Consider the following 27,081-nt stretch of genomic DNA (forward strand, 5'->3'; position numbering starts at 1 on the left):
TATAAATTCCATGGGTTTGAGGGGGAAATGGAGCTGCATTCAAAGACTCGATGGCTAACCACGCTTCCTTCGTCTGGCAACTGTGCACTCCCCGAGCAGAGTTATTGAGGAAGTTAGACGAGCGCTATATTTGTTCCAGCTGCAGATTTCCCTTAACCCCTGGTAGTGGTGCTTTCAAAAAAGCAGAGCTTGTTTTCTGATGCTGGCTTTTCATTTTCATGCACGCCATGGCCGCAGCTATTGGCTTTAATCACCGCCATGCGTAGATTAAAAATAATGAAAAAACCTTTGCCGTTCTCAGAAGTCCAGGCTGGATGAGCAAAAGGGGGATTAAAACAAGGCTTTCAGGAATTAACTTGGAACAGGAAAGAAGAAGATAAAACCATTATAAAAGCTTGCACTAATACAGGAGTCCTTTTTGTTGTAAGTGTTAATGCAGCCATGCAAATTCCTACCAAGATTTATTAGCTGGGTCATGTATCTGCCTTGCTTCCTCTCCTGATGATAAAATCAAGGCTCTTTCACTCCACTAGAATGCTTCTTTCTCTCAATTACGAGGAAAAAAAATGTATGGCCTTTCCAAGGCTGTGTTTATGGAATGCATCAGACTACCTGTGAGGCTGACACCTTCAGAAAAATGAAATACGGAGACACTGCCATCACGATAGCTGTTTAGAGGCCAAATTGTACTGGTTTTCCCCAAAAGGCGGGCGTGCTGCTTTCGGTACCATCCCCTTCCATCATCCCCATCCTGGCTGTCTGGGAAAGGCGCAGCACCCCACTCTCTCTCCTGACCACCTCCGTGGTCCACCAGCCCAGCAGAGCATCTACTTTACCCGAACCCGCTCCCAAGTCTGCTTGTTTGCCTTGGCCCTCGGCCAGCAAAGCACTTAGGCACATGCTTAAAGTTAAGCACAAGAGTAAACAGCTTGAAGTCGGTGGGACTTAAAATTAAGCACATATTTCAAGGATTTGCTGGATAAGGGCCTTAGCCACGTTTAACTCAGATGATTTTGGGCTTGTTGGCTCCCCCTTTCCCCTCCACCAGACCGGGCACCAAACCAGTTCTGTTTTGCCACCACGCTAGGGGCTGGCTTTAAAGCAGCCTCGTCTAGCCCGCGGGCAGAGTATGCCTTCCTTTAATTATACCTGCCTGTGAAATACCTTCCAGAAATCCCCACCCAAACAAAGCCTCAGGAAAGGAAATAACGGAAATTCCTGATGGTTTCCACGGGGGAAGCGATCCCAGCCCGTGAGACGAGGCGCACGTAAGAGGAGGCTGATGGCTGCTCCTACTGTATGCGGCTCCCTAAAGGGCTCCCTGAAGTCCCCCAGACTGCTGCTTGATTCCTTTTGTCTTTCTCGTGAGCTTTTACACCCTTTTTCAATTGCATCTCTGCTTGCTAGGGCCGGCGTGCAGTTCTGGCAGAGAGAAAGCCCTCCTGCATGGAGGCAGCCACCCCAAACAGGCAGCACAGAAGGACACTGAAGATTGAAGAGGAGATGAGGAAACTTGGACACAGAAGATGAAAGATTTGCTGCTGGTTTCCCCAGAAAGAGGACTGCTCTCATCAAGAAGCAGCAGCTTGCCCAGACTTGACAGGAGATGTATGGAGCATCACTGAGTCCGACTCCTCTCCCTTCCCCTTCCCCATCCAGCTCCCTCCTGGCCATCCTCTGCTGCGCCTCCATCTAATCATCAACAGCCAGCTCTTCACAGAGCACTCAGGGCAAGATTTGCTTGTGCTAGGCTTATCAATGGCACTAAATAATCAAGTAATTTTGGAAAAGCACTTGTGAAAGGAGCTGCTATGACCCTACCCAAATTTTAAAAGACTCTGGATGAGCACCAGATCTTCAATCTTCTTCTGCACTGCCAAAAAACCCTCTTTTTGCCCAACCTTGCACCAGGCTGGACCTCAGACCTCCCAGAAGGGCACAGCCATGGGCTGCCACACTTGCCCTTCCTGAAGCCTGCGACCCTCAGAAGTTAGGGCTGGCAGAATAAATTAAAGTAGAGCTCCTTGTGAAATACCTCCCTGGCCTCACTGGCTATGGTCAATCATGCACAATTTCCTCTCATAGGTGAAGAAAAGTGTCAAAAGAGCTGTGTCTTGTAAATCTGTCACACTTCGCCTGCTCTCCACAAAGGTCAGAGTCGCCCATTCCGTTATCATTCATTACTTGTGCTGCCTGGAAACACAACCAAAATGTTCGATGCTGGATGTAGAGGCCAGAAAGCAGCTCCTATACCCGGAGAACACCAGTACAGCTCCAAGGCTGAAGGAAGAACTCACAGCATTTGAAGAAGAACTCATGGGAATTTGTAAAAAAATGAGTTTAGATAACAAATCTGTCTGTCCAAGTATTTATAGATTGAACCAAAGACACTTTTCCACTCAAATAAAGGCCCCTTGCAGTGCGTGTGGTTGCAACCCATGGGGGCAGGTAGGAGACCTTGTATTTTTCCTTGGCCACGAGTGTCCCACTGTGCCCTCCAGACTGAAATCAGGCACGATGTGGTGAAACTCCCCCCACCTCCCTTGCCAGTGCTGTGATCTCCGACAGCCTTCTGCCACCGGGCTGGGCTTCGTGTGGGCTCACAGTGACCGTGGGGCTCTCGGGACCATGTGGTGCCGCACGTAGGTTTGAAGCTGGCCGCCCCATCCTCAGCTCCGAGGTGCAACCTCCTGCCGGCGGCTTCCTCCCGCGCTCAGGGCTGATCTCCAGGGAAGCTCTGCAGCGTGAGGAAATCCTGGCCATCGCCAGCGAGGTGTTATCAACACGGGAGAGGAGATGATAAGGACAGGAACTGCAGCACCACCGCCGTGATTCACGCGGCTTGCGCGGTGCCAAGGTCTGGCGAGCGGGAGCGCGGCGAGAGGAGGTCGCACGTGCTGTTAGCTGGTCATTGTGCACGAGGAAAAAAAACAGAGGAGTGCTCCTCGGGTCTGATGAGCCCACCAGCAAACCCACAGAAGGCACAGCAGCCCGGCCACCTGGCCGCAAGGTTTTGGTGATGACCACCAAACCCACAGAAAGCACCAGGATGAGCAGTGCTGGGGTCAGGCCCTGCCAGCGTTCCTCCCGAGACCTTTTAGTGCAAGAAACACCAGCTCAGACCTTTGTGGTCTGTGGAAGGGGCACGCACGGCCTGAAAGGGGCCAGCTTGAGAACCCAGCTGCTGGCAGATGTTGGGCAATGCCTGCAGCAAGCACCACGAGGAAAGCTGCTGTGCCTTCTGTACCCCCATCCTCGCTGGAGATGCACACCCCACGAGCACACAGGACGTGTGCGTGCAGTATGAGCAGCAGAAATTCCCCCACCTTGGACAAGCAGGGACACAGAGGGAGAGCTGGGGAGACACCAGGGCTCTACACGAGCCTCCGTGGGGATTTGGCTGCTCATGGAGTGGATGGCACCACGGAGGAGCACCTAACCCAAAGCTGGGACGTGGTAAGGGGACAGATTTTTCCCTCTGTGAGAAATGCCCACGAGTGTCTTCTCCAACAGGCTACTGCTACACCAGAAATAGAGCACCCCAGAGACTTCACTCTTTTTTTCCCCCCCCCTTTTTTTTTTTTTCCCCTTCCAACTGAGCATTGCTACACTCGCAGAGCTGCTCAAGAGCCACTCTTTAATGTCACATGTGCGGCCAAAGTCCCTCAGGCCCCAGCAGCAGCAGCCTGGGATATTTGCACATACCCCTCACAATGGAAGGAAGAGGGTGTAGGAGGGAGGATCAGGCTGCTGACCCCTTTATTGTTCTTGGGCCAGAAGAAAGCTTCCTCCTGGCTTAAGAACCACGGCGCTGAAAAAGTTTTCCAGCCAGAGCGAGTCAGATGGAGTCACTGGGGGTTTTTTTTTGTCTCTCTCCTTCCCCTGCCTCCCCCTTCGGCCAAGCGGCGGGGAGTCACAGGGTTGTGCTCCATTCACAAAATACCTGCTGCACATCACGTAGTCCTTCCCCCCGCCGGCGGGGAAAGGCGCTGGAACCCAAGCAAACGAAAATAAACCATTTTTCTCCGCAGATTTGAAAAAAAAAAAAAAAAAAAGAAAGGAAGAAAGGACCCTGCTCCCAGACTGACGCCTCCAGCGTGTGCGCGCCGGGGAAGGGGTAGGCGGGGGGAAGCGAGGCGACGATATGAAAGAAAACAAAAACAGCAAATTCTGCTCAGAAAGGATTAAATGGAGGTTTTCCAAAAAAACACCCCGCCATTATATAATGAGGCTTAACTCGGAGTCACAGGGGTCACGCGATGCAGCAGACTGGAAAAACCAAAGTGCAGTGCAGCCTTTTAATTGTTAAGCCAACCACAAAAAAAAAAAAAAAAAAAAAAACAGAAAAAAATGATATTGTGGTCGTGTTTCCCCCCCAGCCTTGCTCTCTCTGGCCGAAATGAGGGCTGACACTGATTGGTGAGGGATCAGATCACTCTCTGGGAGGCAGGTAGTGAGCGATGTGCCTAGCACACATCGACCCGTGGGGAGCCTGAGCTTCCCTGGGCCATCCAGGGAACAAAATCCATCAATCAACCGGCTTTCCAGGTGAAAAATTGCACGCAAGGAGATGGTTTTGTTATTATTTTTTTAAACATGTTGGCCACATCCAACAAACACACCCTGCTGCTGGTGCCCAAGCACCCACCTGGCCCCAATGTGGCTCTCCAGAGCCTTTCAGAGGGTCCTGCCCTACAACCACAGCCACCATCCTGACCCCAGTGCAGGCCAAGGGCACTGATCCTGGCTCCACGGTGTCTGCCAGGCCCTGGGACCGAGTTTCTCTGAGCCCAGCACCTGCAGGGGCTCAGTTGGCACGGCCTCACACGGGGTGAAGTCCTAGGTGTTTTATTAAAAACTCTGTTTCTTCCTAACACATTTAAACATCATCTCTTTGGGAAGGACAAGCCACCCGTCCACTACTTCCCATGCTCCATGCACCCCGAAGCGCAGCAGCAGGGAACCCGGAGCAATGCTGGGCCCATGTTTTCCTTCAAAATATAGTAAGTACAAATCTATGCTTCACTCCTGAATTTTGAAACCTGGCTTTGGTACAGATCGTCACTGCAAAGTGACCAGCAAAGACCAGCACAGGGCATCTCAGCTCTCAGTCTGCTGGTTCAGGTCACGTCCTGGCAGCTGCTGACCCCAAACCTCGCTATTCTTACCCAGCGAGCCAAACTTCAGGATTTTCATATTTTATCTATTGATAGCCCAAAGTGGAAGGCTGGCAAAGCTTTAGCAAGGGCAGCCCCTGATCTTTCACCAATAATGCCACCCACGGGCGAGTGATGGGGCACCAGGGGCTCCCTCCCCAGGACCTGCAAGCAGCCGCGGTCGGTGCCGGGTGCGATATCTGCTTGTTTTGCCCAGCCGAAAGGAAACAAACTGCTCCTATAAGCACACAGATTTTCTTTCCGTTTGGACAGGCCGCCTCCAGAGAACATACAATGAGAAGTGAAATAATCAAGAGGACCACAAAAGCAGGAAGAAATGAAGCTTTATCATTCTTCAGTGGTTTCTCTGCTCATACGTTACAGGAATTAAGGAGGGAAAAAAAAAATAAAAGGAGGAGAAAGGAGAAGAAGAAAAGAAATAGAAACCCAACAATGAGCAGTTTCTCTATGGTGGTACCAGCAGGTAAAAAAAAAAAAGAGAATAACCCTGCCTGGCCACAGGACAAATGGCCACCAGGACAGCATCCTATGGCCAAAGGGCTGGGCAGCCCCCTCCTGGCTTCTCTAGAGCCCCTTGGGGAGACCTCAGCATCACCTCTGTCCTCCCCACCCGTGGTTCTCCGTGCAGATGCTGCAATGCACAGCACCCAGGCTGCTCCTATTAACCCAGGCTAAAACCTGCAGCAGCATCCCGGAGGTGGCAGAGCCTTCTTTTCCCTGGGCTGCCCCAAATCCCTGTGCTTGCCGCTTCTGGAGCCAACTAAAAACACGAGCAAACCCAGAAGGTATTTAAAAGTGTAAACTACAGAGAAAAAAATAAGGACAAGAGGGATGCAGGGGTAGAAAGGAGCTCTCAGTGACACCGTGTAACTCCCTTCAGAAACAACCTTTATTTGCCATGAAAGGGACACGCAGGCATCACGTGCAGTGGTGAATTCCCCCGTTGTGGGACCTCATATTGCCATGAGTGTTTCTCCTGCCCCTGGGCACCTATATTTACACCCACAGCTATTTATACACACTACACACACGAGGGGATGTGCTTACCTGCTGCCTCCAGGCAGGAAACTCGCCTGCTAACAGCTTCTGGTCCCATTTATTGTGCCGCCTGCTATTTCCATAACATCAGAGGAAAGGCAGCAGAAAGGGGGGAGCATCTTCTGGTCAAGAATAAAGTTTTGAGAGCTACAGGAAATATCAGCCTCCTATTTTGTCAGACGTGGGCTGGTGGCATCCCACGTTAGCAGAAGTGCTACAAAGAGCTGAGTTTCTATGCTCTGTAGGCTCCTCCGCCAACGGGGATGTGTGCACGTCCCTCTTCTTTGGTATGTCGACTTTTTAGAGAGAAATTCCTTCCTTCCCTTTATTTTATTAAAAACTCTCATGCAGAATGGGGAAGGGGATTAGGATGTGGAAATAGCCAAGCCAGAAGAAATAGCTGCTTGACCAAAGAGGAACTGAACTTTTATTTGGGACCGTTAGTAACCTGGATTTATTATTATTATTATTATTTTTACTTCTGCTACTTTTAACAACTTTTTTAAACTTAAATGCTGCTCTACAACCGGCCTCAGGAAAATGCTCAGCAGAATTCATGGCAGCGCTAAGAAAGACCTCTCAGATTTCTAATGGATCCTTTGGGAAAACAAGGGAGAAAGAGATGTAACACTATTTAGAAGTTAAAACAAAATTCAGGCAGGATTTTGGGGGCAGGGAGCGGTGTTACAGTGTATTGAAAGGACTGGGAAAGAACAAAACAAAACCTTTCAGGCTTTCTTTAGGTATTATATAGCTGCATAAAAACAAACCTTTTTTTGAAAGGAAAGTCAGCTAAAAGCCTGAGAAAAGCCTGGGTCGCTCTCCACTGTGTCCAAGCCAGAGCTCACTGTGGTGATGTTTCAGAGCCTCAAATGCCCCTTGGATTGTTATTTATCCTCCAGTTCCAGTCCCCATATACAAATCAGTTAATTCCCTGGAAGACTGTTTAGAACTACTTGTGAACTCCTTAAAAGCAAAATAAAGCATCTTTCTTCCCTGTCCTGCCAGGAGCACTTTCCCATCCAGCTCTCCCGGCCTCTCCTCGTGGCCCCTGGCTGTGAATCTCTGCTCCAGCTCGGGAGGACTCCCACATTTTCCCTCGCCCATCCCTACCCACCCAGCTTTCCCCCTCTCCATCCCCTCCTCGCACCAGTGCTGTAGATGTTTCCTGCGGGGCTCCTCTTCCTCTGCGCCCACCCAGCTGCTCCAAAACCCACCACCTCCTACTGGTGAGCCCAGCTGCTTTGTGTCTACCTTTCTGCCAACCTGCCCCAGCCTGCAAAGCAGCCCAAACCCCATTATTCTTTTTTATTTATTTATATTTTTTTAAAGCAGAAATCGGCATCTGGCAAAATGGGATCCGAGGATCAGCCACGGTCCCGCTTTGGATGCCACCATGGTCTCCCCTCCCTCCTGCTGAGGTTGACACATCCTTCCACATGTTTTGGGGGTGACAGGATAGCTAAGGGACAGAGGGACAGCCTTCAGATGAACAGCCTGTGTTCAACAGGGCGTCAGCATCCTGCAGAGAGCGCACCTCTCAGCACACACGGCACCCCTCTTTGGTGTGAGGATCATCATGTGAGACCGAGCCCTACAAAACAACACAAGTCCACATCTGCAGGAGCACTGAAATGGGCAAAAGGGCACGTTTGCAGAAGTCAGATTTCCAAGAGGAGAGGGGATGGCGTCGTGATGCAAACAAGGGAGACACGGGCTGTGGGGCACGGCCACCCCCTGGGCACCAACACGGGGCTGCAGGGCCTGGGCAAGGCGACGACGAGGACGAGGGGTGCACAAACACCTCCAGCTTTTACTCCTGCTTTGCTCGAGGCCTCGGTTGTGTTTTTTTTTTTCCACGCGGAGCTGCCCACGTGGCAGAGCAACACCTTCCCCACCCGTGGGCGCAGCGGGACGGAGCCGCAGGAGGGGTGCGAGACGCAGCCACCGCAGGGCGCGTTTGGCTGCGTTGGGAAGGGTTTGGAAACCAGCCTTTGGAAAAAAACCCTGCTTCCTCCGCTCGGAGCTGGTCTCGGAGCTGTGTGGTGATGCCGCAGTGCCCTCTAGTGCTGCAGGGTGCAGTGGCCAAGTCCCTGTCCCCGTCACCACCAAGCGTCTCTGCTGGTGGCTCCCCAAACATCTCCGCTCCCCATCACACGGCCAGCACTGTCAGAGCGGCTTCACCCTCCATCTGCCAAAACCCCGGCCTCCTGCAACCCTCAAGGCTGTAAGATAAGTCAAATTTATGCTCATCCTCTCCACTGACACCCCCAAACCTGAACCCAGCCGACCCTAGCAGGACACACAGGCACCCCAACTCCTCCTGTGCTGGCAGGAGCTCGCTGCAGGTCTGCCACTCCCCAAAAAAACAGGGCAGCCTGACCCAAATTCTGCCCAGCTGACCAGTACTGGCTCCAGAAATCGTGTGTTTCATCATCAAAATTGAATCCCTGAGCCCGCCTATTTAGGGAGAAACCCCCGTGAATTAGGAGCCAATACCACTAAGTCTGTGAACTGGGCGACGGCCAGAAAAATAAAACCAGCCCGGAGAAGTGAGTCCACCTCATTTCTGAGAATTGGAAACCAGCTCTGAATCCTGATAATAATAACAGAAATGTCAAAATCCTTTCCCATTTCCCTGGTGTTTCATTCTCACAGTGAATTAGACCATTAAATGGCACAGAAGGCCATCATCATCTGAAAAACCCACTAGAAGACCTCCTCTTTTCAGCAGATCTGATAAAAAACGTGGCTTTTACAGCCTGGCTCGGGGCTTAGAGCAATTGTGCTCTACCACCAGAGGCGAGGCCATTCCCTTACCCTTACCCAGACCTCCAGAGCTTAATACCTGGGCAGAAGATCAGCCCACCCTGTCCCAGATGTCTCCTGTCTGGTTCCTCGGCCGCTGGGGACCAGGCTGAAGGGGCTGCGGGTGACCACGGTGCTGTGCTCTCAGCCCACTCCTTTTCCCAAGGAAACAGTCATGGTCAGTTGGTTAAATGAAACAAAGAAATGGGCCAGGGTAAGAGGATATCTTACTGGAAGTCACAGCAAAAAAGGCTTTTCTCAGCCGTGGGGATCCGACTCTCAATACGTTGTGACCTATGCTCAGCCCTGGCTCTCTGACAGGGACTTTCCACAGCGGTTTGAGCAGTTACAGTATTGGAAAGACCCTTGGGAGATGGGAAGCTGGCTTGTGAAACTAAAAACCTCCCCCGAAGGCTGTGCCATGCCTACACGCTGCTGACGGAGCTGGGCAGGGTCTCGGGGTGGTGGGGAGAAGTGGGGCTCCCAGGCAGGCAGCACGGCTTGTTCGAAGCGCTGGGTGGACACGGGGAGGCCGTATGTCCTACCCACGATGAGCACAGGAGGGGCATGCAGCACGGGGGAGGTTAGGGACACACCATCTGCCTGGCTCCCAGCTCCGTGGGACACTCTCAGCCTGTTTGCTCACCCACTTTTGCAGGAACTCTTGCAGTTCCCAGGGTGGGCGCACATGGCACGGCTACCCAGCACGGTGGCAGCTCCCCGCAGAGCCTCCTGCACCTCCAATTCCTCCTCCTCCGGGTCCCACGGAAAAGCAGACAAACTTTCTGGAGCTGTAACCCCCAGAGCACAGTCCTGGTTTTGCCATCTCACAGTCTGGCTGGGCATCGGAGCAGGCAATCCCTGCATATGCTGACAGATCTGCGAGACGTATTTGCTGGGCACATTTTGCTCCTGAAAAGTGAGAGCACCACGCTCTTCATGGACTGCCTGTCCATGGCTCACCCTTCTCCCCCTTGACACCCGGGTTGGTGTGTTTCTCTTCAGGCATAGACCACATCCAGATGTGCTCCCCGACAGGGAAGGGACGTGGATATCCTCAGGGAGGCATCACCTCACCTCCTACAAACCTCTGCAGAGATGCAGGGGATCACACCCAGATGTGTCCACACCTTCCCTACGGCAGGAACCCCAAGTGACCAGCCTAAGTGACACTAAATTGTAAAACCTGACCTGGAAGTACTTGTCAGTGAGGAGGGAGCAGGCAGAGACACGTAGTCAGTGCCTAAATTCAGGTGGAATCCCAGCACAATCAGGAGTCCTGGTGCCTTTGAGCCTGGTTTGGACACAGTCAGGAACACAGAGGTGCTACGAGGAACACAAGCAAGTTACCGAGTCTGCATTTTTCCTAGGGAGTTGCTTTGTTGTTTCTTACCCAGCAAGGAAGCTAGAACTACAGCTAGAAGAGAAACAAGCAGCCTGTTATAATTACAAGCACATGACAGAAAGGGCAAAAAAAATACACAAGGAAATGGAAAGAGATGAGCTGCAAGGCCAAATGAAAAGACACCAACGCTGTCTTCTAAATTAATCTCATAGCACCAGTAAAGCCCAGTACCCCTTCCAGAAGTGCCACGTGGTTTTTTACCTCCTAAGCCACCAGGCCAGGAGCAGCTAGCCAGTAAAGGCACGGCTGCACCATTCAGAGGAGGGCAGACCAGCCTGGAGGCACGTGCCCAGCAAACCCACAGCCAAACGCTGCAAGATGCCACTCCAGAAAGCACTTGGGATGCGTCCCAAACCTCTCTGCTCGTGTCTGTCAGCATTCACATCCTTCTTGAGCATCCTTCTTGAGCTCCAGCAGCCTCCCAGGGAAGAGATCCTGTAGGACATGGCCCCTTGGGTTGTTCTCTCAGTGGAGAGCGTGACAAGGGATTGGTCTGAAGGCTGTGTGTAGGATTGGGGTGACGTGTCCAAGCCCAAAAGCTGGCTCTGCATCTGAGCTGTGCCTCCCTAACGTGGCAGGTGAGCAACCCCCCCGGAGGGCCATTAAAAAAAATACATCTTATGAATGGGGAATACTTATCTCCAAATTTTCTTCCAAACCTGCTTTTTGGCAGGGCTCACGTGCAGCAGTGCCCAAATCCAGCTACAGACTCCTAGGAGTAAGGAAGGATGAGGAGGCTACAGCCAGGAGCTGAGCCAAAGCCGTGACTTTGTGTGCTCCTGGCCAGCGCAGGGGCAGAGCGAAAGGCATCGTGTGATTGAGATGCTCCAAGTGCCCCTCGTACCCTATCCGAGAGGCAGAAGAGGAGCCCACCCCAAGCACAGTGTGCTTTATAACCAATTCCCAGCAGTGCCAGTGTTAAACCAAGCACTGTGCAAACACAGAGGGCGGCACGGGGCTGCTCCCGCTGCGTTTCGCACCAATTCCTTCGCTTTTCGGAACCACCGCAGCAGAAGCTTTCAAAACAACACCAATTTACCAGTAAAAACAAGCATCCCAGCTGAGCCTCATGGAGACGGGCGAGGGGGAAAGCTTAAAAACCGAGGAGCAGGGAGGGCCCAGCAGCCAGCAGGTTTCCCTGCCTGCACGCTACCAGGAGATGGCAGAGCGCACCGCGCCGCCTGCGCTGCCCGCAGCATCTCAGCAGCCAGCGCACGTCCTCGGGTTTCAAAACAAAAGGCTGGGGACAGGCATTTCTGAGCTGTGATTCCGTCATTTTTCTCACAGATAGCGATGAAGAAAGAGGATTTGAAGAAGGGTGTTTGTTTTTTTTTTTTCCCCTATTTCTCCCCCACACCTTTTAACGACCAAATAGTCTCAGGTTTCCTTGCAATATTTTGCTAAAATACTCCTGACAGACTCCATCAGCAAAACCCAGGTATGGACATTGATGCCCACATATCCAGAACACTCTGCCCCACCCATCAGCGGGGCAGTGAAAATACGAGTACTGATACAGACCCATGTGTATTCTGGAAAGCATTTCTAGTTTTGTGCCCTACATGAATCATACCTTGCCAAAGGAAACCGAGTTTCCAAAGCAGCCCGTATGTTAGACTTGCAACCTCTCTGCAGCTTGATGCCTTTGCTCTGAGTGGCCCCACGTCATGGGGGAGAAGGTGCTAAAAGCAAGTCCTAAGACATGAACCAGAAGCAATCAGAGGGTGACAAGCAACCCATGAGATCTTCAGATACAGACAGAGCAAGAGTTTCTGCATCTCCAGCCTGACAAGTCTCCTTTCAGGATATGACACAAACATAACCACGATGTGGGGAAGCACCCTGGAAGGTGAAGCATTTTCTTCCATAGGCTCACACTAGTATTTTTCCTCACGATCCCACGTACTCTATGCCAAAGAGCCATTTCCAACCAGAAAGTGATAAAGAGCAGCGCAATCACCACTGGCACTGCACGATCACATTCAAATCCAGTTAACAATGACATGTCAGGATTAAGCCAGCTGTCAGTAAGCATTTCACTTGTCAGCGCTGAACAAGATAAATCCTCACCAATAATGACACGGCTCCTAGTTCCCACACGCACTTACGGCCCTACATGCCTAGGTAAGCGAGTCTCCAAAATAATGCTGTATTTTACTACGCTGCCCAGAGGCACAAAACACCAGATCAAACACTTCCTCCACGAGGTCTTCCAGCTTCGAGTCGCCACGCTTACAATTAAGATCTGCAAGAAACACAAGGCAGCTTTGCGAGGTGACTGCAGCTGGCTGTATGAGACAGAAACAGATCCCCCTTTGTTGCAGGTACGTATTAAAATTAATTCACTGGAGTCACTGATCTCAATCTGTGCTACAACAGGATGAGATAACCAGGCCAGGAGAAGCCAGCTTATTTAACAGTTGATTATGAAGGAGGTTAAATGAAGAATGCCAGCTCCTCACACACCAAAGATAAGAGTTTCTTCCCCCAGACAGCCCAAGCTCACGGCAGCCTGCTTGGCCAGCAAGGGCTGAGCTCTGCACCGTGCTGCCCGGTGCCCACAGTCACTCACCACGCCGTGTCCTGCCTCTCTGCCTGCACAAACCACCCTGCCGTGCCGTGAAGGGAAAGCATCATCCCCAGGAGAAGCCACCGTCCCGAGGTTCAGCACTTCCCAGTTTGGTTACCCTGCGTGACCTCCAGCAAATCCCTCACCCTCCCTGGGCACAACTTGTGCCCTTCCTCTGCTCTCCCAGGGGATGAGCTCATGAGTAAGAGTACTTTGCAGAACAGGGCCAGGGTTCACCAAGGAACATTTTAACCAGAGGCTGAAACACAGCACATGATGCTGAGCACGGCTGGTGGCCCCTCAAATCCAGTCTCAGTACATCTGGAAGCTCCCTTTGATTCCCCGTGTAAAGCATTTCCAATTATTCCTCTGGGAAAACAACCTTATTTTGCAGTTACTGGGGTCTTTATCAGCTGGCCCTGATATATTTTTTTTTTCCCTGTGACCTAAACTCCAGACAGACCGAGCACATAAGAGAAAACAGCTGCAGGCAGTGCTTCTGCGTGCCAAAATCAGCAGCATTTCTCCCTCTTTTCACTGGTTCACGCACTTACTGCCAGCTAGCTCACCCAAAAGAAATAGCGATGCAGACTGTCACATGCCTTGCTGGATGAGCAAGGCTTCTCCTCACATGATGCACGAGCAAAAATCCCAACGAGCTCTTTGCTCAGCATGCAAAAGGGCAGCACTGCCCCAGCACAGGAGGAGCCTCAGGGGTGCCTTCAGCAGAAGCACGCCAAGCACCTCAGCTCCTCAGAGGACCGGGATGCTGCAAAGTGAAAAATTAAGACACTGACAAATTAACCTATTCAACAGGACTGTTTGACTGAAGGCCTCACCTTGCCATTCCCCAGCACTTGAGCACCAAAGGTCATTCAACCAGAACTACTGCAAAAGTGGCTGTGGAGACAGATCTGGAGAAGAAACAGGCTGGAGAAAACGGAGTCGTCATTGCAGCACACACACCTGCATCCCGTAGGGGAAACATCTGGATCGACACACCGTCACTGCTGGCAATTTATTTCGGAGCTGTCAGGAGGCTTGGTGCTTTTCAGAATCTCCTTTCCTAACACAGGAGCCCTGTGTGTGTGTATATACGTGTGTGCACACATGCATACACATGCATACACCTTCCTCAACATCTCACCTCCCAGCAGAGCCCGTGCAGTACCAGTGATGTTCAAAGCAAGTCTTGCTGAGACCAAGGCACAGTCCTCTGACTGCTCAGCCCAGCCTGCCCACCTCCCAGGGGTGGGTTTGTAAGGAGAGGTCGTGCAGGGAGCCCTCGGCCTCAGCACCTACCTGCCACACCGGGAGGACCTTCTCTATGTCGTTCAGGTTGATGCTGTCACCGTCCTCGTATTTCCCTTTCCCGAGCCTGCGACAGGAAGAAAACAAACAAAAGCATGAGAAACCTCGCTGGAACCTCCGTTAGTGCTCTCTTATGGCACACGGGGAAGATTAGCACTTACTGCAAAGGACCCTCATAAAAACAAAGAGGCTCTCTGAAGCGAGTAGGTTGCGTCTCCAAAACACTCCCACGTGGGCACAGAGCCATTAATGCCAGATGAAATGCTTTTCCCAGCCCTATCCCCTGCACCAGCGACTACCCATTCGCCACAGCATTAAAACACTTTTGGTAACACCAGCAGTGAGAAAACCAAACGCAGCCCTGAGCAGTAGTTTTAGACAATTCAAGTCCCAGACTGAGCAAAACTAAACAGCCCACTGGGAAGAAAAAATGGGGACAGAAGAACCTAATGAAAAACGCTTCTTTTGAACTGCTGCTCCTTTGCCAGCCTCCACAGGAGCTCCTGTTCCCCTGCTGGGAAAGGTGGCGGCGAGCGAGCACAAACACAGATCTCAAACAGGAGAAAAGCAGTAAACAGCAATCAGTATGAATGCAAACACACATTTTGAAACACAAAAAAATCGGGGTGAGAAGCCAAGTACTAACAGGCCAAGTACATAGTTGACAGGGTAAAAATAATTAGCCAGCTTTGCTTCTATCAAGAAATGAAAAAAATTGATCACATAAAGCCTGCTACTAGCTGAATGCAGAGAAAATGAAAACGATAAAGAAAAGGTCAGTACACATTGTTCATCTGCATTTACAAAGAATTTGGGTAATTTATTACGCACAAATGATGATGTTTTTTGTGGTCAATTAGTGACAAGATATTGTTCAACAACTTACAGCAGGCAGAAACTTTGACCGCCGCAGGTGCAAATATCCAGTGTCTGTAAGTCCGAGGAACAACTAATATTGGTGGAATTACAGTAAATGTAAAATGAAAGGCTGAAATGTGCTAAAACACCAAACGTGAAGAACAGCAAGCTGAATGGAAACCTCCACAGCCCAGCAGGGCAGGCCACAGACCTGTGAGGTTGTGTAAGAGCAATAGAGGACTAAGCCAAGGCAGTGGAGGACTGGCATTTAACTAATGCCTTAATTGCTTCGTGCAAAATCAGGTGTGCTCAACAGTTGACTTCCACCACAAACGAAATTGCTGCTGTACATAGCAGGTGTCTCTGGTAGGACCACCTGGCAAGTGCCCTGAACCACGGAGCCATTACATCTTATTTTATGGAGGGTCCCTCATCCCACGCTTCAAAACCATCTGTAGGGGCAAATATGAGCTGTTGCCTACTGAGGCACTTAGAGAGTCTGAAATTCACTGTTACTCATGTGTTTTTTTTTAATATTCTGAAAATCGTAAATCAGAAATATTTACAGTGCAGAAAAAAGACTTATACAATCATGTGAGTTTGCCTGTCACCAACAGGCATGGGAGCCTCCTGCAGATGCTGAGCCTGGGCTGGGTTGTGAGCCCAGATTGGTAAATTGGTTTTGCCAAAGTATGAACCAACAGAGAAGCTTTGCTGAAAGATTTCTATCCCTATGCCTAAAATGGCACTGAGAAGTCATTTGTAGCCTTCCCAGCCCCATCTTTGAGACCCATTCTTATTTTTGTCATCTTCTATGGGCAGGAGATGACTAATCACTATGAAAAAAAAAAAGAAAAAAATTACTATATAAAACATGGATATGGCACTTCCTCTGTTCTTTCTTTAGCCGAGATGTGCAGCGAGTTCCATCAGCAGTGTGCTGAAGCCTTGTCATAACTTGGGATAACAGAACAGGTAACACTGCCTGTACCCGAGAACAGTGCTGCCAGTGCGTTAAGCACTAGGACTGAGTGACAAGGAGAGAGGAAACCAAGCTGAGAGTTTCTCAAGTGGCAGAATCTGCAGAGAAACATCAGCACCAGTTTCAGCAGCACCAGTGAATCTCTTGGTGTCCATATGCCCATGTACATAGCCTGACCAGCACACAGCCAACGAATCCAGAAGAAATGTGAAAGCCCAGGAGGCTGTAACCACCAAGACGAGCTGCTTGATGCTCGTGTAGTTCATGCCTAGCAGGTAGGGAATGAACATTTTGATCTAGATGGCCCGTGTTGATGCTCTGCTCTTCCCTCAAGTCTTGCTGGGGAGAACAACAGAAGCCCTTCCACTCATTGTAGCTGTAACCAGGATCCTTCCCCCAGTATTCAGAGATGCTTAAATCTAGGAGACATAGCTTGGATCCAGCATGGTTTAAAAGCTGAACTCTTCCAAGCAATGCAAAACACAGCAAACAGCTCTGCTCTAACCCAGAGCTGGCTGATAGAGGAGCCAAAAAGACTGATTATGAAGTTCTCAGCCCCAGTATATGGCCCAACACCTCTTTACCAGGTCTTCCATGTGGGTCATGCCAGCATTCCCACTGCAAAGGAGAGGTTACACATCTCGAGCATCACCATTTATTTCAGGATAGCTATGCAGATGCACGGCACTCACCCTTCTCTGTCTATGTGAGGCAGTGGGTGTTTGGAGGTGTTCCGGAGCTTCCTGTGAAACTGCGTGAAATCTAGTTTTTCAGGCTGCAAGTCCCACGTTGCACCGCTAGGAGAGGAAAACCAAGGAGAGACAAAGACAGTGAGTGCCCTCCTAATTAAACACAACCTCGCTGAGGAGCAGATGGCCCACACCAGCCTGCAGACGAGGAACGCTGGTGCTTTGGAGGCACCTCTCTCTGCTGCAGAGCACGCTGCCACCGGCCTCCGACCTTTATGTTGCTGTGGTGTGCTAAACCCATAGATTTGATGTAGAGTTATGATGCATCATGATGCAGCAAACACCTTGCTAGCTGCACTTGCTTTTTATAGCAAGGGAGTATTGCAGCAGAGGCTGGTCCAGTCCATGCAGTGCGGATGCTCTCTCTGCTTTGGGGTGCCCACAAACAATCCTATTCGTACCTTTTTCAGACGTTTGGGCTTCAAACCTCTCCTAAGCAGACAAGATGCTTTGAGTAGGTATTTTGTGCTTAGTGCCAGGGATTAAATGTCGAGGAGGAGCGACGTGAGGCCAGCACCCAGCTGGGCACCCCCAGGACGGGCACACGCACAAACCCTCCTCTCGGAGCACATTCAGATCAGCTTACCTGAAGGAGTCGAAGGTGTTGGCAGCCCAGATGTCAGTGCCCAGCATGTCGAGGGAGCCCTCCTTGTTGCCATTCTAGGAAGGAGGGAGAAGTGGTTACTTGGCAGAAGGTGTCCAGCCCTGCCCAGCCTGTGCCGTGCCAGCCAGGAGGTGGCACAGCTCCACGCCAGCCCAACACAGCCCCCTTGCTCCCCACAAGAGCACAGTGTGAAGGCAGGGAGACACACGGTGTTGGTCTTTGGGACACACAGCTGTGGATGACACGGAGCAGACAACACGTTGGTTGATGCTGGCCACACTCCACGTGGGCACAAGACCCCCAGGACCCACCAAGACGCAGCGTGCAGGTTGGCATGCTGCCCACGAGGATGCTCAGCACCACAGAAATCCAGGCTGCTTGAGATGGGAAGGGACCTCCAAGGTCATCTGGTCCAACCAAGGTCAAGAAGAGCCCCCTAAAGCCATGTGCCCAGGCCCACATGGCTCTTTAACAGCTCCAGGGGCTGTCTCCAGCAAGCAGAAAGCCAACCCCCAGTGATGGACAAGGCAGAGCTGCCCACGGGCCCTCCGAGCACCCCAGGCTTTCAGCACAGCAGTGACTGCTTCTTCAAGGAGTCATGCTGACATGACCTGGCTCTGCTCCATCAAAGCCTCGTGGTGAGACACAACCCTGTGCTGAAACTCCTGCCAGACCCCAGCTGCCTGCGTCCCCAAAACCTGGCACTGCAGAGGGGGACACATGGTGCACGCAGGCTGTAGGACTGGGGCTGGGAGGAATTGCTAGGGAGCTGCCACACAAGCCATCAGACAGCATCGTGCTGAGCTTGCAGGAACTTTTTTTTATCCCCCCCCCAAGAAGCCTTACGGTATAATCAGACAGGAATTATGAGAAGCCTCCAATAAGCCACAAAGTGCCTCTAATTTTGCAGCACAGCTGCTTTTTGGAAAACGAGCAGCTCGGAGGAACAGCATCCAAAGCAAGGACCCCAGACTGCTTCTCGTCCTTCACAGCCCCTTTACGCTCACCAACCTCCACCTACAAACACATAATGGCTCCCCAAAAGAAGCGGGCTGCCCTTTTTGAAGTATTCCAGCCCAAATGGTCCAGCTCAGGCTAAAGCAGTGCTGGAGAATGTGGCTTCCAAACGCTCCCCATGCTACGACTCCCAGGGGACACCACACAACCAGACTGCCAAAACAATTTCAGGCTGCTTTCAGCATTGGCACAGGCACAAAAAGCAGGTTTGTCTCCTCACACCCATAACACCCTCACAACAAGGGCCCATCAGGGACTGAGAGCATCTTCAAAGCGGCTAGCCATCACAAGCACGAGTGATTATAAGCTTGATTATATACCCTGCTGCAGTATTTCTGGTGGTTTTCCTCAAGGTTGCTGTTTCTGACAGGCAAACTATATTTACTGAGATCACACATACCCGAAACCACGATAAACCGTCATGCAGACAAGAATTATCATCAAAGATTAGTATGAAAAAATATTTCTTCTGTCCACGTGCAGCTTTCCTGAGGAACTGCTGTTTCCAAATATTGATAATATACAAGACACACACATAAAAAAAAACCACACACACACACAAAAAAAACACAAAAATCTAAGTGCTTCTCAGTGAAGTCCCAGACCCCAGTTTGCCACGAAATAAGGGGCCTTTTCCCAACAAGGACACACACTGTCAGCACACGCCACAGACAGATTACAGAGCCATTCCCAGCACAACAAACAGTTTAGATGACAGATACTCAAACAGGGGCATTGCTCCTTTTTTTTTTTTTTCATATCTCCTTTATGGGGTGTACAGATTATGACTTTAACCTCCAGCGATCTGCAGGTCGAGATGTCTGCACAGAGATAAACTACGAGTAAAGTATGAAACTCCCACAGACAATTACGGAAGCAGAGATTTTATTTTGAGCAAACGTGAGCAAAAATTCTCTCAGCAGGGAGAGAAATTAATTCTCTAAATACTTAAAGGCATTGTCATGCAGCATAATGAAAACAGAGATGTCCACGTCTTTATAGCATCTTTAGTCTTTATTCCTTCTTTGGTCTTCACCCAGAGAAGAAATACCTCTTCCTGCAGACAGATTCATTTCTCCTCCCATTTCTGCAGACACTGGATATTTAATTACCTATTAATGAACGACCTACCGTGGGATGTCCTAGGAGTTCACTATTGTGGCTCAGGGAAAAAGCGTGAGAGTGTGCAACCGGTTGCAACGAGGATGAGATAAATCAGCCACCACAGCTTTAAACAGACACAGGTTATGATAAGATGGGAGTGGGTTCCTAACGCAACAGGTTGTGCCATAAAACTGTCGCCCAAATTCAGCTCAGCCCTTCTTGAGCCCTGAAACCAAGCAAGGAGCCCCTGGAGCCCTGCCTCAAACCTGTCTGGACGTGGCTGGCCCAGCCCCGATTCCCAGCAGCTGTGGGGATGCGGTGAGGAGGTCAGACGGGTGCAAGCCTTGGGGCAGTGGCTGGATGCTCCCACCCCAACGGGGCTGCAGCCGTCCCCATCCACATCCCCATCACCTTTGGGAGATGCTCCAGGTGTCGGCCTGGCTCCACGGGGACGGCGCCAGGGCCAGAGGATAATGCAATGTGCCAGTAAATCGTGAGTCACCGTGGTCACTTCGAGACAGACGCCCTTGCCACCCGGGATGACAGCCTTTATCCCGAAGGAACAAAGCCCAGGAGAGCCACCAAAAAGCAGCGAGCAGCATCCGTGCCCTCCGTGATACCCAGATCCCAGCCTGGTGCTGGGACTCTACAAAAAGGCTTTAAAAAGGCAAATTCTCAAGTCCAGGGTAAAAAAAAAAAAAAAAAAAAAAAAAAAAAGTATTTAAGAATAGAAGTTACTGGCTGGCAGCTCCCCCAGGACTGCAATTATAAGAGTGAGCAGTTTTAACTTGAAGCTCCCCGTGACCCAACCCTCAGCTTTAGATAATAATTTTCACTGAGAAGGGGTTGGGACTGCTGAAAATTAATTAAGCCACTAGGAACGATGACTGGGAGAGACGGTGGTGAGGACGTCACAAGTGCTCAGAGGCATCCCAGCTTCGGCAAGGCAGCTCCTACCCCCAGGATGGTTTAAACACGTTTTTGTAACCTGTCCTGGAGACCTGTGAGCACGCCCAGGTGCCTAAAACCTGCACCCATCACTGCCCAGCCCCTGGGAGTGCACACAGAAGCAGGGATGGAGCGTGCCACCAGCCCCGTGGACTCTGACTGCTCATTTATGCATGCAGCTTCAGCAAATTCCCCGCAAAGTCGGCGCTGAAACGCGTGCGGCCGCCTTTCAAAAGCCAGCGGAGTGTCACGCCGGTTTCTCTCGCCACTGCTCATGACCACTCTCCAGCAAACCACGCCAGGCACAGAACCACGCTCCTCACCCCACGACTGCAACAGCAGCTCCTCGCCACGCTCTGCACGGATGTGGATCAGCACCCAGCGGTCGGCCGAGCCTCGGTGCTGTCCGTGGGGTGTATTTGGGGATTATCCTGTGTCATGCTACTTTTAAGGAGGATTTTTGGAGTTGTACAGATTCCCCCACGTCTCCTCCTTTTTGGCTGCCTACAACCCATGGATGCATTTGGTAAAAAAAAAAAAACAAAACAGAGAAGAGCCCACAGACACTGAGCTGTCTGAAAAGGCTCTGCTTGAAGGCTTTTTGTTGAAAAACACCAGTTCATCAAAACTGAGAAAAATACGGATGTTTTGAGCAAGACGGTGCTATCCCTGGTCAAAGACACAGGGATATGTCGAGCCTCATTCCCCCAAAAAAGGTCTGTGGCTTTCCAGCAACAGCCCACTTCTGCAGGTCTGTGCCCTCCTCTGTCCCAGCCCCGATCTCTGCAGCACCACTCACGATTTCAGACTGCTTTCGCAAGCTCTCCGGGATGCTAGAGGTGGATGGATGGAGCAGAAACACTAGCCCAAACCTCCCAAGCCTGTCCTCCACAACCAGCGTCTGTGTGTGCAGAAGTAGGTCCCTGCTTGGATTTCAAGCTGGGAATGGCCCTAAAAACCAAATCAAAGACAAATTCCCCATGGATTTTGCATGGCAGGAAGGTTAACTCCCCCTCTAGCCCTGCTGACGGCTCTCATGGAGAGCAGCTGGACCCAAGGTCATCATTTATCACTGCCCACGTGGTATCCAGCCATATACCAACTTCTAAAGAAGACTCACCAAAAAAAAAATAATTACAGGCATCTCTTCCTTTCCCCGAATAAAAGCACTCCAAGATTTCAAGTGGAAAAAGCACATTTCTCTGCACTAAGCCAGCTGCCTCCAGACCCCGTTCCCAACAGCAATGCGCTCGTGGCTTTTGGGCATCCCTGGGGGCTGGAGGACAGGCAGCTACATCCCAGTCCACTCGCACCCTAGGTGTAGGCACACACACAAGCAGGGTGCCGGGGACGGAGGGCAAGCAGAGGACGCGGTTGGCTCTCACCGTGTCCACCAGGAGTACCTTGGTCGGTTGCCTGCACTGGCTGCTTCTGCCGCGGCTGCCGGACCTGGATCCAGACCCACGTCTGGAGCCCGACCCCGGCCGGGATCCTGCGCTCCCACCGCTGCTGTGATCCCACTCTTCCTGGAAACAACAAACAGCAGGCTTTAGTCGAGGGCAGCGCCGTCCTGCACCCACAAAAAACACCACAGCCCCCGTGGCCGCGTGCGCAAGCAGCTGGAGCGACGTGCCCGTGCGCAATGGCCCTGTTTGGGGGTTTCCTGGAGCCCTTTAAAGCCTCTGGATGGAATTTGCTCATACTTGCAGCTTGCAAAGAGTTGGCATTGTGGGAGGCTGCAATGATAAGATTTGGCTCTAGTTATCTAGTGTACACATGGGGAAAAATAATACTTACCTCCCATAGCTTCATGGCGATTAATTATGCATATTCAGCAACGCTACGTCCCCTAAAACTGCTTATATATCCTTAATCTCCTCACAACCCAAATCAGCTCCTCCATTTGCGGCCTTTCAGTACTTAAAGGGCTCTCGTAAAAAGGATGGAGAAGGACTCTTTACTGGGCAGAATGGTTTTAAGCTGAAAGAGGGGAGATTGGGATTGGATGCTAGGAGGAAATTCTTCCCTCAGAGGGCGGTGAGGCACTGGCACAGGCTGCCAAGAGACTTGGTGCTCACCGGCCTGATGTTACCTGAAAATACTTAACCAAGCAACTCTTTTCGCCTGTTAAGGGCCTCACGTTCTCCTTTCTTCTCTTCACACCTGTCCTGCTGTCAAACACAGCAGGTTTCTTGTTCACTCAGCAACCCCGGGGGCAAACTGAGTCACCCCAAAACCGGAATGACGGACCCAGCCTGCCAGCTTACCCAGCCACACTGAGGTGCTCGTGGAGAAAGGGCTCTTTGTGTCGGGGTAATTGCTCCTACTGCCTTCCTCAGAGGCTTGCAAAAGACTTTTGAAGTGACCTGCGATGATTAAAACACCCGAAATCACAGAGCAAGGCATATTCGAGCTTTTGGCTTTGAAAATGTGGGAAATGAAAGGGGCAGTCTGTGCTCCTGGTGTGAGAGCTGGCACTTGGTTCTCAGACGTGGTTACCTGAGTGCTGGCACTGCCACCACCACGGCAAGGCCACCTCGGCCTTTAGCAGGCAGCAGGACCCACTGCACGTGAATTTATCTTTTTTTTTGGGTCACTGATCCTGGAGGATTGACCCAAGGTGAGGGACGGGAGGCAAAATTCATCCCATTTCTGCACTGCCCCACTGCACGTTCTCCAGCCTCGAGCACAGCAAGCCCCAGGCAAGCTCAAACATCTTCTGGTTGCTGCAGCCTACAAGCAGTATCAGCTCTGAAACAGGGAGGTCAGCTCGTTTTTGGGTAGCATTTAGATGAATATTAATAAATTGTGGTTATTCCCACAAGACGTTGCCCTAGCGGCAGAAGGCACCTTTCCTCCCCAGCACAATTTGGCAATCCAGACATCCCGACGGCTGAGGAACACCGAGTGACACGAAGTTAAGGGAGTTGTTAAATTGGCATGGAGGTTGAAAAAAATAATAAAAATCTATCAGCGTGAGCTGAGAGACACAGGGAGGTGGCCACTTTGGGAACTTCTGGGAACAAGCAAGCCTTGCAGGCATCCTGAGAAGTGAGAATAATTCGAATTTGACACAGGAAAAATACATAACACAGGCTGAAAAGGCAGCTGGGAGAGATAACTCTTCACCACCCAGCAGTTCAAAGGCTTAGCTACCAGTTTACTCTACCCTACACACTGAGCATCTTGCTCATCTACATCCGAAAAATGTCTGTGCCAAGTGCCACCATGGGAGCGAGCCAGCACACGCACCCTCCACTTTAAAAGAAACGCTGAAAATAAGCACTGCCGTTGGGTTGTATTTACCCAACTTTTGGTCATGGTTGCCTGAAGCTATGCAAATGGCAGAAATGTGGCTGGCCACAATAAAACCCCAGTGAGAAACAGGGAGATTGGTGCCATCGTGCACCGACGTCTGAAGGCACCAGACAAACCAGCAGAAACGTCACGAAGTAATTGGGTAAAATCGTGGATATTGCTCTTACTGAATGAGTTTGTCTCCTGGCTCCAACCCATGGCCTGGGGCCCTTCCCTGTTCACAATTCCCCATCTTCTGTGCTTTCTGCCCTCCTTTATCCATCCCTCTTAACATTTACATTTAAAAACAAACTATTTTATAATAAAATCTGGACCCCTGGGAAATTTCAGCAGCTTTTACTGCAGACAGTCTGATCGAGTGCAGCCTAAACACATCGTGTTCAAACTCACCGGCACAGCCCAGACCAGGGTTTTACCTGACTTTCTGACTAATCGCCCAAGCTGAGCAGCTCTCTGCTGCTACCAAAGCAAGAGCTCCTCCACCAGCACCTCTCCTGGGCACTTCCAGCAGCCTTGTGTCCTCCAGTAAAGCCTTGTGCTGAAATTAGCCCTCTCCACAGACTTTTCTGTGCGAACAGCGAGGCACCAAACCTCACAGGTGATGCTGGAGGAGCATGCAGGTAAAGATCTTTCCTTAAAAACCAACCACGGAGCAGCCAAAGCCCTCCTCCAGCATCGCCAGGCACAGCAAAACCCTCCTGCTGTGCGCCGAGATGCCGCAGTGTCACCCTCCAGCCAGCAGCACGGCCACCCACTTGTGTCCCACGCATTTTTGTTAAGCTCACAGCAAGGTGCACGAATAAATTTGCCTGATAAAACCTCAAAAAATGGCTGTAATGGCACAGAACTCCTTCCCTTGTCTGTGCCTCTTGCCAATCCAATTCTCCCACATCCAGCCCCATTACTTCTTGCTACGCATCCCCAAAGACCAAGACTCTCCTCGCCTCTTCCCACACCCCAAAGGCCCCTGAGTTCTTGCTCCCAGCTCTTCCCCAGGCCCCAGCTACCTTTCTAGGTCCACACTCACCACCAGGAGAGGGGACCTCTGCAAGCTCTGGGGCCTGGAGGCAAACATCACCCCTCCAGAGCGTGATTCCCAGCGGCTGCTCTCATCCATGCAAATCCCTCTGGCCAAGCTCTGCACCCCCTTGGGAACAGCGAGGCTTCTGCACATCAGCACCACCAGACACCCTCCTTCGGAAGCTAGCTGTCAAATCCAACATTTACATTTTAATTAGCAATAATCATATGTTTCACTTACACTGCAATTTTCACCTTTGCAGCTCTTTGAGGCATGAACTAATTAATCCTGATCCTTCTGCCAGCTCAAGACTTATTTCTTCCTGGTGCTTCAGCGTGAGTTTGAAAATCTCATTTGCAGAAAAAAAAAAAGAAAAAAAAAAGGAGGGGGGGAGTAGCTTTGCTTGATGAGCAGGCAATAAATGGAAACACAGCAACTGCCCATGTGGAGATAAGGACGGGCAAAGTTCGCTCTGCTGGCAATGCCGCGAGCTGTAAGTGGCCTGAAGAAAACAGTGCATTCCTGGAGGGATTCCTGGTCCAATTTACACAAAATTCCTCTCATTTGATGCACAGCACTCTCAGGCTAAGGTAGGCCAGAGGAAAGGGACTTTTTGTGACACAAGTGCCTCAAGTTCCAGGTCTGAGATGCCACTGAGATTGCGCTAAAGCTAAATCTTTGAATTTATAGGAGGCAGAATTTTGTCTGCAGACTCCAAGTGTTTCAGGCAACATCTCCCTGCTCTTCTAGACCTATTCAGGATCATCTGTTCCAGTTTTTCTACAGGAAAAAGAAGTATTTATAACAGAAATAATCGTTTTAATAATTTTAAACATAGGTTTTAAGAAAAAAAGTTATAAAATATACTGCAAATCTTCTAGTTGGAATGGATTTCTATCTTTATTCTAAATGCATTGCATTGAGACAAATACAAAACAAAAACAAACAAACAAAAAAGAACAGAAATTTCACCCTTATAAAAATACCACACAGAAAAAAAAACAACCGCATACAAAAGAACAAGCAGATATACCAACAGAGATAAGGAAATAATTCGGCTTCCAAGGAATTTGTGTCTTGAGGTGGAATGTCTCTCGACTGCTTGATGTGTGATAAGGGGGTGCTGGGGGCACTGGCCACACAGCCACGATCCTGCCCTCTGCAGAACAGCTGAGCTGGCAGAGCCAGAGATCTAAACAGGGACCTCAGCACAGGCATTTCTGAAGCTCAATCTCCCAAATCCAGGCTGCCAACCACACTGCAGCTGCAGCCTCTCCCCCAGGAAGCCCTATGCTGGTGAAAAAACATGAGTGTCCTCTGCTTCCTCAGGGTGCCTGCAGCCAACAGAGCTTCAAGGAGGAGCTGAGGGACACAGCAGCACCTCTGTGCCCGCAGGTACCCAGGGATGGGAAGCGTCACATCATGCACTCAACCTCAAACATCTGTTTTTTTTGAAGCAGGTTAAAGCTGGTGCATAACTGAAACAAAAATCCAGCAGAAAAAAAAAAAAAAAAAAAACAAAAAAAAAAAACAAAAAAACAGCCCCAGGTCTGGGCAGCCTCCCACAGAGAAGCTGCTGGGTGCCTGCAGCAGGATCACTTGTGCCAGCACAAGGTGTCCAAGCATCAGAAAATAGCATTTTGCTTTGCAAGTCTCTGGCATATGATGATGAGCCATGGGGCCAGATCCAGCCAGTGCTCGGTACACCACAGCTCCGGTACTGTGTGCTTCTCCATCAGCAACTCTGGCTCTGTCTCCTTATCCCCCAGGTACATGTCCACCTTCCCTCATCCTCTCCAGCTATGGTCCCTGCTCGCTGCTCTGGTGAGGGCACAGCAAGACACTTGGCACCACTCAGAGCTCTTCTCCAAGCAGGAGAAGTAAGATTTTACCTATACTTGTGCCACAGTCCCACCATCCCTGAGGACACAGACCTGCACAGCACAAGCACAGAGGGAAAGCTGGCTGTCCTCTCCTCCTGCTCTGCCCATTCAACACAAACGGTGGCTCAGGGTGATGAGATGTCCTCCAGCCCAAGCCACTGGTGACAGCAGACCTTGAGGATGCCCCAGCCTGCAGTGGGATGCTGATGGCCTGAACTGAGCAGCACCATGGGCCAGATGCTGAACCTCAGGGATTTCTGGCTTACTCTCCTCCCTTCTTTCTCCACAC

At 50.7% G+C, this 27,081-nt stretch overlaps 1 protein-coding gene across 9 annotated transcripts in view; it reads right to left on the bottom strand.

Moving 5' to 3' along the window:
* Positions 1–27,081, bottom strand: part of CTIF (cap binding complex dependent translation initiation factor) — a 122,144-nt gene that overhangs the window by 63,215 nt on the left and 31,848 nt on the right. For 6 of the 9 annotated variants that reach the window (XM_084505013.1, XM_084505014.1, XM_084505009.1 and 3 more), the window contains 4 exons: positions 21,974–22,096; positions 17,484–17,557; positions 16,841–16,945; positions 14,300–14,375 (listed from right to left, as the gene is read on the bottom strand). In XM_084505013.1, the coding sequence (XP_084361139.1) occupies positions 14,300–14,375; positions 16,841–16,945; positions 17,484–17,557; positions 21,974–22,096 (378 nt within the window). The remainder of the gene's footprint in view (positions 1–14,299; positions 14,376–16,840; positions 16,946–17,483; positions 17,558–21,973; positions 22,097–27,081) is intronic. The other 3 variants (XM_084505012.1, XM_084505017.1, XM_084505011.1) reach the window with 1 other exon arrangement.

The sequence above is a fragment of the Aythya ferina genome (genome assembly GCF_964211825.1).
Source record: "Aythya ferina genome assembly, chromosome: Z".
NCBI lineage: Eukaryota > Metazoa > Chordata > Aves > Anseriformes > Anatidae > Aythya > Aythya ferina.